This window comes from Morchella sextelata, assembly GCF_020137385.1.
Source record: "Morchella sextelata strain SCLS chromosome Unknown scls_25, whole genome shotgun sequence".
Classification (NCBI taxonomy): domain Eukaryota; kingdom Fungi; phylum Ascomycota; class Pezizomycetes; order Pezizales; family Morchellaceae; genus Morchella; species Morchella sextelata.
Window position 1 is genome coordinate 1,031,556 of NW_025408640.1, and position 18,435 is coordinate 1,049,990.

Here is an 18,435-nt window from a genome sequence, read left to right on the forward strand (position 1 = left end):
TCAAGCCCCGGTATGGATAAAACACGCCCATAGTAGCGGCTGCCTCCAGTTCTCATCTCGAAGCTTTTTAATAGCTTTATGGAAGGCCACGCTGACCTTCCGGTGTCCGCCGTCACTGCTTGTCAGGAAGCCCCCGCTGCTAGTATGCCCGCCGTTAAATAAGGACTGATAGAAATCACAGGAAACCTGTAGAGGGGCATGATCGACCGTTTCCCATAGTGTTGCAAGCACATGGGAAAAGCCGGAAAGCTGGAAAGCACTAGAGATATGTACGGATTCGTCGGCCAGCAAATGTGCATCATTCCTGGCCGTGGAGCAAGCTGGGAGAAAGGCTATCTGTGCAGTCTTGACGGTTATGCTCGAGACGGCCCCAACAGTTAATTTGTCGACTGTCCCTGAGTTGGGCTCTAGGCCGCGGTCTTTGCAGAGAACTAGGTGGCTCTCCAACGGATTCCTGCTGTTTGATACACCGTGGCAGGTGAAATGGACGGCATCGCAATGGGTGAGTCGCTCAAGAACTTTAGCAGCGCTCGGCATGTCCAAGACCTCTGTGGTAGCCACTTCCTTTGCCAGGGTATTGATTGCCGTAACCTCCTCATACGCAGTGCTCAATGGATTATGCTCGGGTGTTTCCGGCATGGCAATTAGTAGAAGCCTAGGCCTAGAATCACTACTTGGCAGGCTGAATTGCTTCTCCCGTGCGTAGGATAGGGCTTTAAGCGTTGGAGTATATGAAGAGATGGCACGGCAAAGAGTATTCCGTGTGGAACCTGGAGAATGGTCCCCGGCTGCGTGGAAAGGCCACATACTCAGTGTGCTCACACCAATCCACCACACTCGAGGCAGGCTGATAGAATCACCCTCGATGGGAACAAGTTGTAACTCCTCAAAAATGGGCCCTACGGCGACATCCCACAGCCACAGAAGTAGCTCCTCCAACCCAGCGTTCCTTGACGGGTATGTACTGATCCTGCCTCTAGTAAATTTCCGACTGAATTGCTTCATTCGCCTGCCTGCCTCTTCGAATTGAAGCCCCGGGAGTTGTAGGACCTTGGTAGCGGAAGGTGTAACAAGGATGGCGTCGCTTCGTAGACCGGTGCAGTTGAGGATAATAATTGGGCCCTCATCGGCGAGCTTCATCAAGTCTTCCGCAAGGGGTGGCTGAAGGAATCTTCCAAAACCAGCCAGCTTTCGAATAGAAGTTACCAACGCCTCAAACTCTTCAATATCTTTCTCTCTTTGTCGGCTGGGACCCCAGCCAATACTCTCATTGTTGTTAACGAAGGCGTTGATCCGATCGGATCTTGAGTAATCCATGGGGGAGTCTATATTATTACGGAGGATGTTGAACCTTTTGTGAATATCCGGATATTGCTTCTGGAGCTCTGAAAAGCCACTCCTGTAGTCAATTGAAAGACCTGCTGTGATTCCCCGGCTAAGTTCAAGTAACTCAAGACAATGAGACGGTTCTGATCCAGCCTGTAGAGCTATAGCTGTAGCGGCTGTCGAGAGTGTACTAAAGCCAAGCAGGCGATACTGCTGATCATCTCGTGCCAGTCGCCGTTGGCTGATTTGTGGAAGTAATCTGACCGCATCATCGTAGAGCGCAGATGACTCTTTCCATTTTCCTAAGCTGTAATAGATTCTGGCAGCAGAGCTGGCTGCGTTGACTCGTAGACCTGGCTCCAAGAGTTTGCAATTCCAAGATCTGAGATTTATATCAAGGGCGTAACGAAGCTCTTCGACGGTAGAGGGCCCTCCTAAAGCTAAAAGGTGGCCAAGCCGTTGCAGCATGGTACTGTGATGGAAGTGCTCCGGGGAAAGTGCTTCTACTGCCTCTTCAAGCAGTTTTATAGCCCTGTGGAGATCCAGCGATTTCCCTGTCCCGCTGAACCTATTCCCCAGTGCATCGGCAAAGTTGTACTTTATTGTGGCATACAGTGGGTGATTGGCCGGTGTTGCTTCATGTGCCTGTTTGCTATATTCAACAGCCCTGTTGATGTCTCCCAGTGACCTCATCCGACGATACCTGGTGGTAAGATGTTGACTTAAGTTGCTTAAGATACTTGCTCTCCTTGGGTGATCCTTTGGTGTGCCCTCAAGAGCGTTTCTACACAATTCGATGGCCCTCTGAATGTCCCTAAACACCCCGGACCGCTCGTACATGTCACTCATGCAGTTGCCCAAGTTGCTCAGCCAGTCTGCCCGACCCGGGTGGTTCTCTGGTGTTCCCCCAACTGCCAGCTCACCCCACTGAATGGCCAGTTTCAGGTCCTCCGATTCCCCCAATTGACGATACCTGCTGTGGAAATAACTGCCTAGGTTACCAAACATGACTACCCGAGAAGGGTCGCCTGGGTGAGTTGCGCTCGCTGCCTTTACAGTTAGTTCAATGGCCTTATCAAGATCGTTCAAATTCCCCAACGGCCAGAACCTATCCTCCAAGTGGTGGGCCAGGTTCATGAGCCTAAGAGGCCAGTCCGTATGTGCTTTTGGTGTTAACTCAATAACTTCCGCCTCGAGTTTGATTGCCATTTCAAGGTCCGCTAAAGCCCCCAACCGATGATATCTCAAGCTGTGGCAGGTCGCAAGGCCGCTCAACAGAGCCGCTCGACTAGGCTTATCAAATGGCGTTTTCTCTACCGCTTGCTCGCTGCACCTAATGGCCTTTTCGAGGTCCTCTAGATGCCCCAAACGCTCGAACCTATCCCTGAGGCGGTAGCCCAAGTTATTCAACCGACTTGCGAGTTCTGGATGAGACAGTGATGTTGCCTCCACCGCCTGCTCACTTCGCGCAATAGCGTTCTCAAGGTCTTCCAATGTTCCCATCCGCTGATACCTATACGCAAGTTGATTTCCAAGGTTGTTCAATCGGCTTGAGAGCTCGGGATGTCCTGCTGGTGTTATCGCAACTGCTTGCTCACTGCTTTCAATGGCCTTTTGAAGGTCGTCTAACCTCCCCAATCGCTTGTGCCTATCGCAAAGATGGCTAGCCAAGGTGGTCAGTATAGTTCCTCGACGGGGATAGCTTTCCGGAACTGCTGCAACTGCTTCTTCGCTGATCGTGATGGCACTCTCAAGGTCTTCCAAGAACCCCAAGCGCTCGTACCGTGCGTTAAACGAGATGCTCAGGTTACTAAGTATGACTGGTCGATCGGGATGACCGACGGGAGTTCCCTCGACTGCTTCCTGCCTTCGTTCAATGGCCCTGTCAAGGTCTTCCAAAGATCCAAACCGCTCGAATAGGCTCATAGCAGAATTGCCTAAGTTGTTCAGCATGGCTGGCCGATCGGGGTGTTTCATCGGAACTGTCTCCACTGCTTCTTCGAGGTGCATAATGGCCATCTTGAGGTCCTCCACCTCCCCAGATTGATCGTACCGATAGCACAAAGAGTTGCCCAGCTCGTTCAGCGCTACCGGTCGATCAGGGTGGCCTTTCGGCGTAGTTGCTACCGTCTCCTCAGCTAGGGTAATGCGAGCATCAACATCCTCCACAAAGTAATCATATCTGATTTTCATGAGATTCAAGTTGTGCGATTCCCGATCCGTAGCATCATCATGGGGTGGGGTTGGCGTTAGTCCCCGCTCACTAGAATCAGTATCTGGCTCTATCCTGTTGGGGGGGTTTACCAGGTCTGACCTCAATTGCTTCATGTGCAATAAGAGAGGTTCAAGCCCTGAGATGGCCTTGTCGATAGTGTCGATACTACCTGTGGCCAAGAACTGATTATAGAAAGTACCAACTTTCCCAAGGATCTGCAATACCGCCATAATAGCATCTCCGGATTCACCCGTCGGAAGCACTTGGCTGTTACCCGCCGGCTCTCCCATCTGTTGCGGAACATGTTAGCTCTTAACATCTGTTGATGGTACAGAGATTTAGGCCCCATACCTCCTCAGAGTTGAAATAGGTCAATAACTACAGCTACTCGCAAGCTTTGCTGGGTGCTGGTCTTGCTTGATGCGAAGATGGACAGTTAGACCTCAATTTTCTTTGTGAAGAAGATTTCTCGCCGTGGGCAGAAACCAGAAAACCCTTGCTGGCTAACAAGTATCAATGTGCAGTAATCTCGGCGGAACCCCTGCTTGGTCTGCGCAGGAGACAAACTAATCTGTTCGGCCAGGGAAACGTATATCAAGAACCTGCCTTTCTAATCGAGAAACTAGACAGTGTGTAGGTATACAAAGTAGTAAAGAATGGGAGTGACAATTTAATCAGGGTGAATTAGGAAGAATCCTGTCCGCCGCGGTGTCTTCTCCAAGGCAAGAACCCGTATGTCATAATATTATCCTCTTCTATCCTGCCAAGAGGTAGCCACGTGAGGAGCTAGCACACTCACATGCACCGGCAGAAGTACGAGCATGACTGGCGCGATATGGCAATCACGAGGACCTTGTTGTTGCATAGACTGTTGCCTAGCTGCATACATGTATGTAGTCCGTCGATCGCGAGAAGTAGGGTTAGGGTTTTTTATGAAGCATCGTTCTGTTCCTAATTCAGTGTCTTGAACCCGCGGCGGGAGTGAATACAGTGTATGGAGTCCTGTTGGACTGTGTCGCCTGAATTATTGCTGCCCATCGCAACATTGGGAAATTGGCTCCACTGCTTATTGTTACTAGCATGGCTATATATATATAGGGAGCCGGAGCTGGCGATGGCTTGAAAAATGATAGTATTACTACAGCGAGAGGTAGAATTTTTGTAGAAACAGGGGTTTGTATAGCTGTTTAAGCCAATAGGGCTCCTCCCATACTTTTACATTATTCTGACTACAAGCTGTAAGAGAACTACATGTATTGCTACTGTATACGTTGCTCAGAAACTTGGGAATCCATCCAAATTAAAGTATCATCAGTCCTTTCCTCCTTCCGGAATTCCGCTGCCATGTTATTGACCTAATCCAATCCAGCAGGTTCCTAAACCTCTTTACAATACCCTCTCCTGTATATTCCTGCTGGCATCCTTCTCCTCCCCCCCCTCCTCTTCCTCTTCCTTCTCCTCCCAGTCGCTATCACCCTCGAGACTTACACACAGCATGTCCGGCTCCTCCTCATCATCGCCATCTACCTCATTACCCTCACCTACTTCAGGGCTACCCCTTACCTCGTAGAGTGGTTTCCACCGGGTCTTATTACCAAGGGAGATACTAGGCTCCCGGCTAAAGAACCAATTGAATTTCACTTTACGGTACCACATACCAAAGATCTGATCACCCGGGACATCCAAGACACTAATCCGGCCGTAACTAACGTCCCTGGTATTTCTTACCCCCCCAACCAGGGCCATAGAATCACCCAGAGCCGCAACCGCAGTCGGTAGAGCTGATGCTTCAGCACCGGCAGCCCCGAGTGTCGAGGACGTCCTGATCGTGGAAAGCCTTGCGTCCGTGAGAATGAAGAACCCAACAAGCAGATAAACATCGTATCGGTTTTTGAATGCCTTGAGGAACCACTCGAGTGTTTCTGAATTACCGCACGCCTCCTCGAACCAGGAACTGTTGTTCCGGAGTTTATGGATAGTGAGCTGAGGAGCGACTAGGTTCGCAACGCCGCTGCCCCGCTTTTCGTTGGAGAGTGAGAGGATGTCTGATAGGAAAACGCGGAACTTGGAGCCTTTCGACAACATTTGTGTCTCGTGAAAGCTTCCGTGGATGTTGATGCTGATCTCACCAGCGGTCGGTCGGTCTATGAAAGGTTCGTGGGTGTCTTGGTGGATATCTTTGATGTCGAGGATGAAGCAGCCAAGGCGAAGTGATTCGGGTGACTGGATGTTTGGAAGTGGGGGGGCACTCGACGTCATTATGGAATAGTGGTTGAGTTTTGTAAGTTAGGACTAGAATATGGTCTGAGAGATGGTGATGGCGGGGGTGGCCGGTTAGGTAGGATAATTGAACAAAGGCCATGGGGAAAGACTATCATACAACCAATGAAACTCAAGATCGACCCCCCAATAACATCGCTTGGTGGCCGAAACTTGCTCAGAATCTGGTGCTCTGCATATTGCACAAACCCGGCGATTGCCTTGCCATATGGGGCGATGATACAGTTGAGATTTCAACAAGAAACTCCCACAAACAGTAATTTTCTGGCCCAAAGTTGCCAAGACTATAGAGCACCAGATTCTGGGCAGGTCTCGGCCTACCAGGCGATACTTGTGTTTTACTGTCCTATCGGTTATATACTGGCGGATACGCAAGGCTTGAAAGTCGAGAGCTCGGCGGTCTTGCAAAAGATAACTCATAGTCTAGATCTCAAATTGCGGGTCTCCTACCCTGCAAGGCTGCAACATAGCCAAGCCTCCTATGTCATGCACCTTTGCATATGGGTTAGGGTTTGTGGATTCTGTGTGATTCGCTACTGTCGGATTGGATAACCGTAACTTTGTGACGTTATGAAAGGCTACCAAATCTGTTCGGAAGTCCGGTAATACAGACAATGTGATTACGGGCTGCTTGGAGTTTTATGCTAGGAAGCACCGTTCAGGAATGCCACAACGCCTTGCTCTCATGAGAACCGCGCCGCTGGAAGCTAGTTCTGGGATTAGGCCTGTGAATTCTTCAGGGGCTAGGGGGGTACCTACATGCGATTAAGGCTGCGGTTGTTGCGGCTGTGGTAGCAGATGTGGTGTAGGTGATGATTAGTTGGCGGGTTTTGAGTGTCGTGGGCGGACAGATGTCTAACGGGTATGGGGGATGGTGGGTCGTGTATACGGGTGCATCTAATTGAAGATGCCTGCCTGGTAGGCAGTTTGCTTTGGGTGATTGAACTACTGTAAGTAGGACTCCATACAGCGACAGAAACTTGAATCAAACCACGACCGCAGCCCACGGTAATATATATATGCCCTGCCCAGAACTGTGCCGGTGACACAACTGAGCTTTCATTGATATGGTTCCACACTGTTCCGGAGCCAAGTATACCCCGTTTCGATTTTGCTGGACCCTTTGGTGAAGTGTAGCTCAGTACTCTCGTTCCTTGTCGAGCGAGTTCGAACGTTCCCTATGCACCGAGTATACCATTTAATTGACAGATATGTATTTTACGGGGTTGTTGTGGATCGCGGTGGTGGTGGTAGCTCTGTAGGTAACAGCAGTGGGAGTGGGAGAGGTATTAGCCCGTGAAGTCGTTCCATACCTCCTTATCAGGGTTAGGGTTTGCTACCGCAAGAATGCTCCCCGAATCTTTAGTATGATTCCAATAGCACCCAAAGATCTCGAGCTACGGTCATAACTGGAAACTTTGGCCAGCTCTCCCGAGACCAAAACTACTTGTACGGGAAACTCGAGTTATAATCCCTAGACGGAGTTAGCCAAATTTTCTGATTTTGGCGGTATTCGAGTCGAGCAGCTGCGCAGTGGAAAAAGCTCGAGCCAGCTCTACTTGTGGGGGTGTCTACTCGTGGCTGCTGGGGCTTGGTGGTCGAGTTTGGGACTCGAGCCAACTCATGACGTCGACCACACGGTAGTAGTGCGCGGTGATTGGGGTGTGGACTTCGGTTCCTGTGAAGCGGCGGATAGGGGCGAATGGGTCTTTTTGTTGACTTAGTGGGGGTGCGTGGCTCTGTTTTAATTTTTAAAAGGAACTGGGCCTTGCGAATCGATACCCGGATAGCTGAGGTAGAAGGAAGGTAAAGAGGCAGAAAATGATGCGCTATATATATCTTGTCATGTAGCCATGGTCTAGCAGGCTTCTTCTTTACTAATTATTTTCTTTCTTCATGCGCATGGCACTCATTTCCTTCGTTCCCTTTCTACTCCCCTCCGTGATATTCTCTCTTTTGCTTAAGCTTAGCATGTAGTATTTAAAGGAGTTCCGGGAAAGATCAGGTAACTGTACGCCTAATTTTCTAGTAAATGACTGGTAGTATGGGCATGTGGGATAAGCGGGTGAGTGACCTGTGCGGTAGTATTACGAAATTAGTACCTGCACAGCTTCATCTGCGGTACTAGGTGCGAGCTAGCTAGGCGGCTGTTGGAGTACCCTCATAACTCCTGATCTAGCAGAACTGGGTGATATTAGCCAGTAGAGTGCGGTATTACATCAGCGCAGGACTGCTTGAAAGTATCCACAACAGACGAATTTTCCGTTAGTTATAGCCCAATGGACGGATATAATTATCGAGAGAGAGACTTCCCGCGATAGAACCTACCTGTTCAAAATTGGTTTTCCACCGGACAAGAACTGTTTACTTATTCATTCGGGAACTATCAGTACTATTCTACAGCCTCTGCTAGTAGCTCGGATGATTGCATCTCCCCGCTTTGCATGAAGTAGCACTCGACCCCGCAGCGCACCCACTTTCCTATCTTTACCTTTTACCCCACCGTCTTACAAATACCATCTCCTATTACTTTAATATAACACAACCTCTTTCCCAACACAAACTGGCGGTTAATTCTATGACTGCACGACCAACAGCTACCTCGCCCAACGATATCCAACCTATGAACCCACCTCTCGAGCTCGTCGGTCCGAAAACTAACGGCTATTTAAACCCAACACACCGTCTACAAGCCACTGACAGCTTTGTACTCTTCCATACAAGGGGTCTAGAAGAAGGTACGAACGGATATGTAAGCAGGAACCGAATCTTGTGGAGGCACAGTAACTAGATTTGGCCTGTTCTTTCCCGTGTTGATCGTGAGAGATATGAAAGCGTACTGTAAAAACATTTCTCTCAACCGACATCTTTCATTGCATTATTTCCCTGGGTATGTGCCTTCAGCAGAATGTAACTACTACAAAGTCTCCACAACCAGCGCCGCAGTACTCCGGACGGTGCAGCGGCCCCTGGTTGATTAATCATCATCTCAACAGAATCATACTGTCTCACTCGCGTCATACAAGATCACTCGGTGTTAATAACCAGGTCCATTTTGTATTTTTTATTTTTTATTTTTGTTTAATTCATGAAATCAACCAGGTCCTCACTTCCAGCTGATTGATAATCCATTGATTGTAGCCCTCATCTCTAGCGCTCGCGGCGGCCGGGTGTGTGCTCGTGTCACGTATCGCAGATTAAGGTTGGATTGGTGGCGATTTGCAGGTGTAGTATTTATGGGCTATACTTGGCTAGCCGCAACCGTTCCGACGCTTACGCTTGATACTCGATGCGCAAGATTCACATCTCGAGTTCTTAACCCCCGCGACCGCGCGTTTAGGCGTCGAATAATGCTGACTTGCAATCGGACTTTGACGTGGTACGCGCGTACTGGCTTAAAGCAATCGATAATCGTTCTTGTTGTAGCCCATGGGACCGTGCGAGTCATACATGACAACTATATCCTCCGCCGCACATAGAATCGAAGTATTGTAGCTCAATATAATTGTTCAAGAAATAAGTATCGGATGATTGAATCACTATCAACAGCTATAACCGGATTTTTGTTAGAGATGCCATAGTTCCAAGGTTTTGGGGGCAAATATTGGGGATAGAATCGAGCTTTGGGCTGTACTTGACACCATATGTACCCTGGCTATCCCACTGTTCTTTGCAATACTCATTTGATCCCATTATTTTATTTCATAAAGCTTTTTACATTCTCGGAGGTTTCGCTTCACTGGTCACTCGTACTCCGGCCGGTACCGTAGGGATCAAGCAAGGGACAGAGCCTATAACGATAATAGGGTCGATCGAAAAAATGTAGCAATATGATAATAAAAGAACATGACCCCCACGATCTTTGCATAGACCCAACCGACTAACCGCTTGAAGGTCAGCTATATATTGCGCGGCCGACGAGCCGGCTCGAGACAAGCAAGAGGAAAAGCCCGAACAGGCTCGTGATAACAGCTGCTCAACTCGACTCGACTTGTGAATACTGGAGCCTTCCAGTGGCTTCAGATATTAGCCCTTGAAGTCATCCAAAATCTCTTTATTAGAACATGTGATCATAGGGTTAGGGTTTCATGCGCATCATTATAAAAAATATATTCCCAAAGATACCGCCAGCATATTTATTATGATTAAGATATTACCTAAAGGGTGTTAAGGACTAAGAGGCGAGTCCAAATGAGGCCAACTATTAGTTCGTTTGTCAGAGCGTTACTTCCGGAGAGAGCCGGCTTAAACCATTGGATGGTTTTCTTCGGCCTATTAATTATAGGCACAAGACAAGCTGACAACTTGAGACTTGTCTTGAATCGTGATCTCGAGACAAGAAGAACCTAGAAAGGTGGAAGGACTTTGATTTGGCTTTGAGACCTAATTAGACAAATAGGTATCCGAAGTCTCATCCAGATGTATCCCGCCGGGCACATTCATCGTGCATTAACTAACTTAAGAGCTGAGCAATTTCATGGCCAAGAATCATCAAGACTCAAGTAACGCATGAGTAAGGCTCTTAACATACCAACTATAGTATTCCATGATCAGGATTTTATGATAATTTCTTACCTGCTTACATAGGTAAACATTTATATCAGAAACGATGGGGATACGAGCGCGAGAATATGAACAGGACCACCTCATGCTCACCGCCTCAGGCCTGGCGATGGCAATAATTTACCCTCACAACCACAACCCAACTAAGACATAGCTGCAGTAATTCGGTCATGTCTTGTGTCGTGTCCATCATTAGTACTCCGGCCTAACACAGAGAATATCAAATCATCATCTTTATAATTTAGGAAGTGCTCCGATCGCGAAAGGACTTATATCAGATACCTTGGTTTGTTCTCGCACGTAAGAGGTGAAGACGATGGTGTACTCCTATTTTAAATGTAGCTTTTGCTTTGATTGCACAGGTATGCATATTTTCTTATATATTCTTATGTGTTCTACATACTGAGGAACAGGCAGCGGCCTGGTATCATCGCTAGCAAGGACCCAAAAGAACTGGCTATCGTACTCATCAGGACACAGAATGACTGTAAAAAAGAAAGCTTCGCTCCCGCCAGTCGTCTGGTAGATATTCCCTCGACTCATTGAAATTCGGATCTTCCACATTACCGATCGGTTCCTGATTCTGGTCCGAGCTAATTGAAGAGAAATGTCAGTGTTTTGTGTAGAGTTCAATTGAGACCATCAGAGAACGGACCTACTCATCTCCACACGTGATGATAGTAAGGAGATCATTATTTGTGGAGCAATCACTTTAACAAGAATCTCGCCATCTCGGTCGCCGCCCCGGTTAAAGAATGCCCAAAAATAACGCTCCTCGGTGATGAAGCCAGGTAATCAATTGGATACGTGTTCTCCAGAAGTAGAAAATTGAATGGGGCCGGTTTCCTCAAATCCCGACAGAAGGCCAAAAGAGATGAGTGTTGTGCCCAACATAGCAGAAAAGTCGAATACTTTCAAAGAGAATCGAGTATATGTAGCAGAATTCAAACATTGCACGGGGAATATATATACAAGAATTCGTAGACGGAAACTATCCGCATCCTGAAACTCCCCGGGCTCGTTCACGGTGGTGGGGTCTGCCTTTACACTCAGAACCTAGAAATCCTGGTCAGGTACCTATTACCGCAGTCTTCAATTGGTCGATAAGGCTACTACTTTGGCCTGTATCTTAACCATTTCATCTATCCGGGAATTGAGAAGGGCTCTCCTTGTTTCGGCTCCGTTTACAAACTTATTGATTGGGACTGAAAGAGAATTCATCAGCACCATTTACGGCGCAAGGAATCTTTCCTGGTCGAGTAATTACCTTTTTCTATCATGTCCTCGAAAAATACATATCTAGAGAATGTATCGAAGATTTCCCAACTCTAAGGTTGCACCGGTCAGACCTCATACCATGAGTTCGTTTCGAAATGAACCCGCCTTCTGCGTTGCATAAGAGTAGTTCATCGGCTTGAACTGATCCTTGAAGTTTGGTAACTTCTCGTACTGGCCGAGCAGAGCACTAGGGGTTTCTTAGCATATCTCGCTGTAGGGATGGGGGAAGAGGCACACATAATCTTCGATAACTCTGCTGGCTCATCTGATCATAAAACTCATCCGCTTTCCGTTTTAGTGCTAGAAGATTTTCCGGGGTGCCCCTAATATGCTTCCTACTTCCTTCACTGTGCATAGTAATGTTTGTCCCGCTGTGCTGACTTATCGTTTTCATGGCGCTCTCGACTTCGGTAGTAACTGACGCTCCTACCTTAAAGCAGGAGAAAGCAAGTTTGGCTCTACAGACGAGCTCAGTAATGATACATTTCCTAGGTAAGTGGCGGATTATTTGCTTACGATGCTTTGATCTCTTCAGTCTTATGCTTCTTTCCGGCCTTGATTGAAATCCTAGCAAAAAAGGTACCTCCAGTAATGAAGTCTAACATTTTAATTCATTATGAGCACGTATCAAATAGTAGGTTTGGTGTCCTTTGTACGTACCGGCTATATATCTGTCCCCATACTTTTCGTGCGCATCGCTGGGCTCATACCAGTTAAATTCCACCTTGCTAGATGCGTCTGTCTGCTTTTTTCCCTGAACCAACACTTGATAGGTGATATCGCTCGTTTCAAACTGGCCGTGAAAGGTCAGCAATATACACAGGTAAAAGGAACAGGCAGTAACAAACCTCGGTACGATTCAGGAAGGTGGTGTCTATCTCTAAACTTGCTCCCCAGCCACTGATAGCCGCAGAGCCAGATATCTGGAGAGATCTCGTGAGCTGGCTAAAACCAGGTTAGAATAACACACGTCCAGATTATCATTGTCATCGGCTTACTTATAATCTTCAATCAGGACCGCATCATAGCTCTTTTTTACACCTTCACTGCCACCAGGTTCCTGAGGGGTAATAGTGACCGCATCTTCTACGCATGTTTGTTGGACATATGTGTTGTAGCTGCAGTTCTCACACATGTATTAGAGAGCAGTATCTGCACAGGGAAACAATTGTGTGCAAACCCTTGGCCTATAGGGGTGAGTGGTTAGTGAAATTGATTACAATTCCAGGATGAGATTTTAGCATTACCAAGTTTCATTCCGTCGAAATAGGGACGTATTCTGCCATAGTGATATCGGATGTGGTGATCTGCAGACTACCAGTAGCTTTTCGAAACCTCTGTTCAATTGGAAAAAGTCCAAGATATATCATTTAGACGGATGACACAGTCAGATTCACAGCTTGATCCGTACACGCACCTTGTTGGGTAACCTTCTTTTCTTTTCCGAATAACAATAGCCACTAGAGAGCCAATCAAGTTCATTGTTAATTTCCAAACAGGGCTAATATCAACTCAAAGAGACAAGCTGTGAACTTAACCATATCATCCGTCTAAGGGATAAACCCGAAGCATTATTCATGCATGGCGCTGTCTGGCGGAGTCAATCTAAAACACGGTAGTAGCGACGAAAACGAAAGGTAATGAAAAGATTGGTCGACTCCGCATGGCATTGAACTTCAGCAATGTGGCCACTGAAACCATTACGAGATAGATATCGTAGGATAGCAACTTGCTGGTCCCGAGTACAACTTGGGATCAGAACATCGGTGTAACCCACAACCAACATAATTTATTACGAGTGGAGATCCACTTTCTAGAGTACAAAGTTAGGAGTGCTAACTCTAGTGCCTGAACAGTGTGGTCCACGAAGCGCCTCGAGACGAGGAAGATGGGGTATATCGAGTTGCCTCTGTCTCTGGGGAGATCTGCTTCTGGTTGCCTCGAGCCATATACACCTATTCCTCGAGCTGTCTCAATGCTCCTTGAGGCAGGTCTTGGCAGGGAGTTCTCAATAGTTCTTGTCTGGTTCGATCACCCGGGATATTATTTACACGAGTATCTCTGTTCTGGCAGTCTGAAGAGTATATATCGAGTCCACTCGAGTCGAGCAATATGCTATGTATCGAGGTACATTGGCCTCGTTGAAGGTACGCATCGTGTTACTCGAGGAATTTGCTTCGAGGCGAGGCACGAAGTGCTTCGCCATCATGGACCACCCTGTGCCGGAAGAACTGCATCAGTAATTGTATCCGTAAATGCATCATGACCAAAAACTATCATGCATCGACCATAATTCATCAATAACGCATCCCATATGCATCAATAATACATCAATAATAAGTCACAGTCTCATTTCCCCAAGAGTTCGAATTGGATTCCACTAGAATATGAACAAGTCAATGGATCCATAAAGGGATCAGTAAATGGGTCAGTAAATGTGAACAGGTTAAAATTACAAAAGATTTCGGGATTGAACCTGCGCTCTTAAGCTTGTCACCCCCTCACCTAGTCTGGTCCATGAGCCGGCTCGACTCGAGCCGACGTATAAGCTCGAGCTGGCTCGGCTCGTGGGAGACAGAGGCTCACAAGGCTCGAGCTTTGGTGGCAGGCTCATAAACTGGCTCGAGCCGCTGGTCAATGATACAAAAAAAAGGTTATCCTCGAAACTAATGTAATAAATGAGCAGGCGCGGGCTACATATAGGCTTCATTTCATGTAGTAATATCGTGAGAAGGAATTAATAGTTTAACTAAGCATTCAAGTCGATATAAATCTCCTTTTTGCTTCTCTTATGGATTCTAGAGCCTACTTGTAGTTCAAGCAAATTGATTAAGCTCGAGCCTAATCTCGAGCCTTAGAGAAAACGGTTCAAGCCGGCTCAGGCTCGCTGGAGGGTAAGGCTCGCTAGGCTCGAGCCGAAAGCTCGAGCCTAAAGCTCGAGCCAGGTGGGCTCAAGGACCACACTACCCTCGCCTCGTCGCCTAAGCCATGAGTTGATTTCCTATAATATCGTGTTAAGCGCCCTGTTTTGTTGATATTAGTGGTTGAAATATCACGAAATTCAGAATCCCCAGTGATACAAAATACACCGCTTAGCAGCAGGTCTAAAAAGCGTACCCGGTGATGACTTTAACTACGACTTTAACTATGAATTTCCCTCCCATTTTCGTTAGGAAAATCGTTGATAGTAAAAGTCGTAGGGGACGCCAGGAAATCTGTAGGTTTAATCATGTTGGGTTGAATCTCATCAGTGAAGTTGTCAGTAAAGTCATAAATAAGATCGCAAACCCCCAGTCGGACGATATTATAGATCAGGCCTCAACAGATTCTGCATCAAGCGATGCGTTTTTTACGCTGGTAGAGTAAGGACAATACACTCTGCCAAATCAATGACTGGGATATTTTGCGATGTCTCAAGACTAGACCTTTTCTTGTTTTGCTTTGTTTCGTCTTCTGTTGCTACGGCCCACCGAGCACATATCTCGTGATCAGTAGTCGTAACACCAACCTCCTACGAGATCTAATCTATGTATGCTTAAAGCTTTGCCATTTTTATAGGTTCAACAGTCTTTTATAATTATATATGCAATGTCTCTCCTGCGCACGTGCTTGTTCATTGTATCAGGGCGTTCTTGGAATTATGAATTGGATAGCTGTTCCCATCCCGATCCGAACGAGTAACGGTTTTATACGCTACTGTGTGCGCACACCGAGACCCCGCAGCGGGTGAAGGTTGGGTACTTGCACTTGAGTCAACAGGGTTATATTAGCTTGGGTTGGGTTGGGCGAATGCGAGTATTTGCCCAATGAACCATCTAGGGATCGAGTGATAAATATTACTCATGATCATATTACCGTTCCAGGTTAACCACGAACTCAGTTCACTCATAGAAAGTTCGCGGTCCTTCAATCAATAGCTCACGTGATCAGTCGGAAACCTTCTGGTCATGTCGAAAGGCTTCGCTTTATAGCAGCGGTTCATTCCAGAACGTTAGTAGTCCAGCTAAGAACTCTACGTTGTCAGGATAACATAATTGGGTCTCAGTATTACTAACTTCGTAGTACTGTGCATATCAATATGCCGTGACTAATAAACGAGTTTCGAGTGGATCACAGAACTACCTTGCGGGTCTCACACATCTAAAGTAGGACAAGGAGAAGATACAGCTGACATTTGCTGGTTGCTCCAGTACTCCATCGATGAGTAAGTGTCCTCCAGTCTCTGCAGTGTCAGTCTTAAACCAGCATATATATGAGAACCATTAAGCATTAATCTGCTCACGGAATACTACCTACTATTCAACTGTTATTAGGGCCGTCGATGCTGTAAACGTTACTAGCTTCCGGAATAGAGGCTCGTTCCTGGCTGAGCGGTAACGTATTTCACCGGGAAGCCGACCTTCCCCGGGTAACCAACCTGTGTAACTATAATGTCAAAATAGTAGTGAAGATTTTTCATGTGTACTCGCCTCGCCAGTTGCAATCAATCACGGTACAAAATGGGTCGAAGTCGAGCTCAACAGCAGGCCAAATTCAATAAGAGGGTAGATGATGCCAAAAATGATCTGAATGCGGGCACAATCAAGAACATCCGAGAGGCTGCAGAGGTGCATGGCATTGCATACTCTTTGCTAAGGGATAGATTGGCGGGTGCGAAGAATAGGCAGGAGGCACATGTGGAACAGCAGAATCTCACGCCAGTCGAAGAAAATGCGATTAAGAAATGGATATTGAAATTGGATGATTGGGGATTCCCTCCTAAGCATCAATATGTTAAGGATATGGCTTGTGATTTCCTGCGCAGTCACGGTATCCGTAAGCCCAAACTCGGGAAAAATTGGATTACAAGGTTTTTAAATCGACATCCCGATCTGGCGTCAAAGTTTTGTACGAGACTGGATAAGCAGAGGTCTTATGCTAGTAACCCACGGATTTCAGCGGATTTTTTTGTTAAGGTAAGGAGTTAAGCGACACCCGTCCAATTTCAGACTAGCCCCTCAATAGGATAGCGTTGACATCAGATAAGCTACGACAGGTAGCGCAAACACATAATGTTTTGCCGGATGACACATATAATATGGATGAAAAGGGATTTTTGATGGGACGTTCATCTCGTATTAAAGTCATCTGTCGACGGGGCAAAAAGCGGAATTTCAAAACGCAAGATGGAATGCGAGAACTCATAACGGTGATCGAGACGATATCTGTAGGCCAATTCGTAATTCCTCCGACCGTCATATATAAAGGAGAAGCACAGTATCAAGGCAGGAGAGAAAGCTTATTTTAGTTATTCTAAAAAAGGCTGGACGAACAGCGAGATTGGGCTCGAGTATATAATGAAAAACTTTGAGCCAAATACGGCTGAGAGGTATGAAATCAGAGTCACGTCAGTCATTCCTTGAAAATATATACTTACTTGTACATAGGGCTGGCGGGAGAACACGGCTATTATTATTAGATGGACATGTCTCTCATTGTACCTGGCAGTTTTTCTCCTACTGTCTCGCTCACAACATTATACCCCTTTGCCTTCCGGCACACTATACTCATCTGCTGCAACCTTTGGACGTCGGAATATTTGGTCCTCTACAAAGACATTATGGTAACGTGATTGATGATTGGGCACAGGATGGTAATGTGGGCATACACAAAGGAACATTCTTCCCGTATGTTCTAATCCGAACCCTGCATCGCAAAATTCAACCTTTGAATATACATACTTACTAGAATATTAATAGACTCTTGATAGAAGCCAGAAGACGTACCTATAGCCAACAAACCATTGCAAGCACCTTCAAAAGTACGGGCATCTACCCTCTCAACCCGCGTCAAGTACTGGGTTCTAGCCTCACAAAAGCAAAAACCCATGCGGCAGAAAAAGCGGAACTCCTTATACCCCGTACCCCCCGCCATGGAAAGACAATAGCTACACATACAAAGTGGACTCTTGCTCTTATGGGTGCAGCGGCCACTCCTTATAGAGTTCTTGCAAAAATTATGGTGGAGAAACTTTCCCTCGCAGCTGCTGAAAATGCCGCTGAAGTGATTATCTTAAAGCAAGAACTGGAGTACTTGCGCAAGAAAAAAAAGGCTGCGGTGGACTCATCAAAGGTAAAGAGTAAGGCAGTACTCTCAAAGGCGTTGGTAGTCACAACAGAGGAGGTAGTACGACTCCGGACCCAATGGGAAGAAAAACAAAGTGCCGCTACCTTAAAGTCTGAACAAAGAACAGCCAGAGCAGCGGCAAAGTTGGAAGCCAAGGGATCCAATTCCTCAGAAAGATCTACGAAACAAAAAGCTCTACCTTCTACATCCGGGTGTGTATCTAGGGAATCCTCACCTTCAGAGAGCGAATGGGAAGAGATAGAAGAGTTTATTCCTGTACCTACATCTCCTTATATAGGCAAAAGCGGAAAGTGTCCTAGTTCTAGTAGTAGAGTGCTGAGATCGCGCAAATAATATATCTATATCCTTCGTTGCGTGCAAGTAATATATCTAATATCCTTCGTTGCGTACGGACGACCGTTCCTGGGTCGCCGGCGCGAGTTCAATGATCATCGCGACATCATATTTGCCCGTTGCTAGGCGACGGTTGGTTGCTAGGTGACGGTCGGTAGCTAGGTGAAATACGTTACTCGTTAGTATACTAGAACAATACTTGCAATGGGTAATTCGGGTTATATGGCAGGGTTTGAGTAAGCCTATTCAGAAGGTGGGTTGGGTTGGGTGAGACCTTCGTCAAACCTGAGCTCCCCCATCGTGGGGTGTTATTT

General features: G+C 46.9%; 4 protein-coding genes across 4 annotated transcripts; 1 reads left to right on the forward strand and 3 right to left on the reverse strand.

Annotated features, from left to right (window-relative positions):
• H6S33_008205 (uncharacterized protein) lies at positions 1-4,406 on the reverse strand (the record flags this gene model as incomplete). Its single annotated transcript, XM_044839565.1, has 3 exons — positions 1-3,831; positions 3,893-3,919; positions 4,341-4,406. The coding sequence occupies 3 exons, from the start codon at positions 4,404-4,406 to the stop codon at positions 1-3; spliced, it is 3,924 nt and encodes a 1,307-aa protein (XP_044688396.1).
• A 521-nt stretch (positions 4,407-4,927) lies between these two features.
• On the reverse strand, positions 4,928-5,800 carry H6S33_008206 (uncharacterized protein; the record flags this gene model as incomplete). The annotated part of the gene is made up of 1 exon (XM_044839566.1): positions 4,928-5,800. One exon carries the CDS (start codon positions 5,798-5,800, stop codon positions 4,928-4,930), a length of 873 nt encoding a protein of 290 aa, XP_044688397.1.
• Positions 5,801-11,179: 5,379 nt separating this feature from the next.
• Positions 11,180-12,919, reverse strand: H6S33_008207 (uncharacterized protein; the record flags this gene model as incomplete). The annotated part of the gene is made up of 11 exons (XM_044839567.1): positions 11,180-11,440; positions 11,501-11,589; positions 11,652-11,712; positions 11,768-11,849; positions 11,941-12,120; positions 12,179-12,260; positions 12,323-12,455; positions 12,511-12,607; positions 12,661-12,780; positions 12,843-12,849; positions 12,910-12,919. The coding sequence occupies 11 exons, from the start codon at positions 12,917-12,919 to the stop codon at positions 11,180-11,182; spliced, it is 1,122 nt and encodes a 373-aa protein (XP_044688398.1).
• A 3,242-nt stretch (positions 12,920-16,161) lies between these two features.
• H6S33_008208 (uncharacterized protein) lies at positions 16,162-18,029 on the forward strand (the record flags this gene model as incomplete). Its single annotated transcript, XM_044839569.1, has 3 exons — positions 16,162-16,477; positions 17,412-17,827; positions 17,895-18,029. 3 exons carry the CDS (start codon positions 16,162-16,164, stop codon positions 18,027-18,029), a joined length of 867 nt encoding a protein of 288 aa, XP_044688399.1.
• Positions 18,030-18,435: the final 406 nt, after the last annotated feature.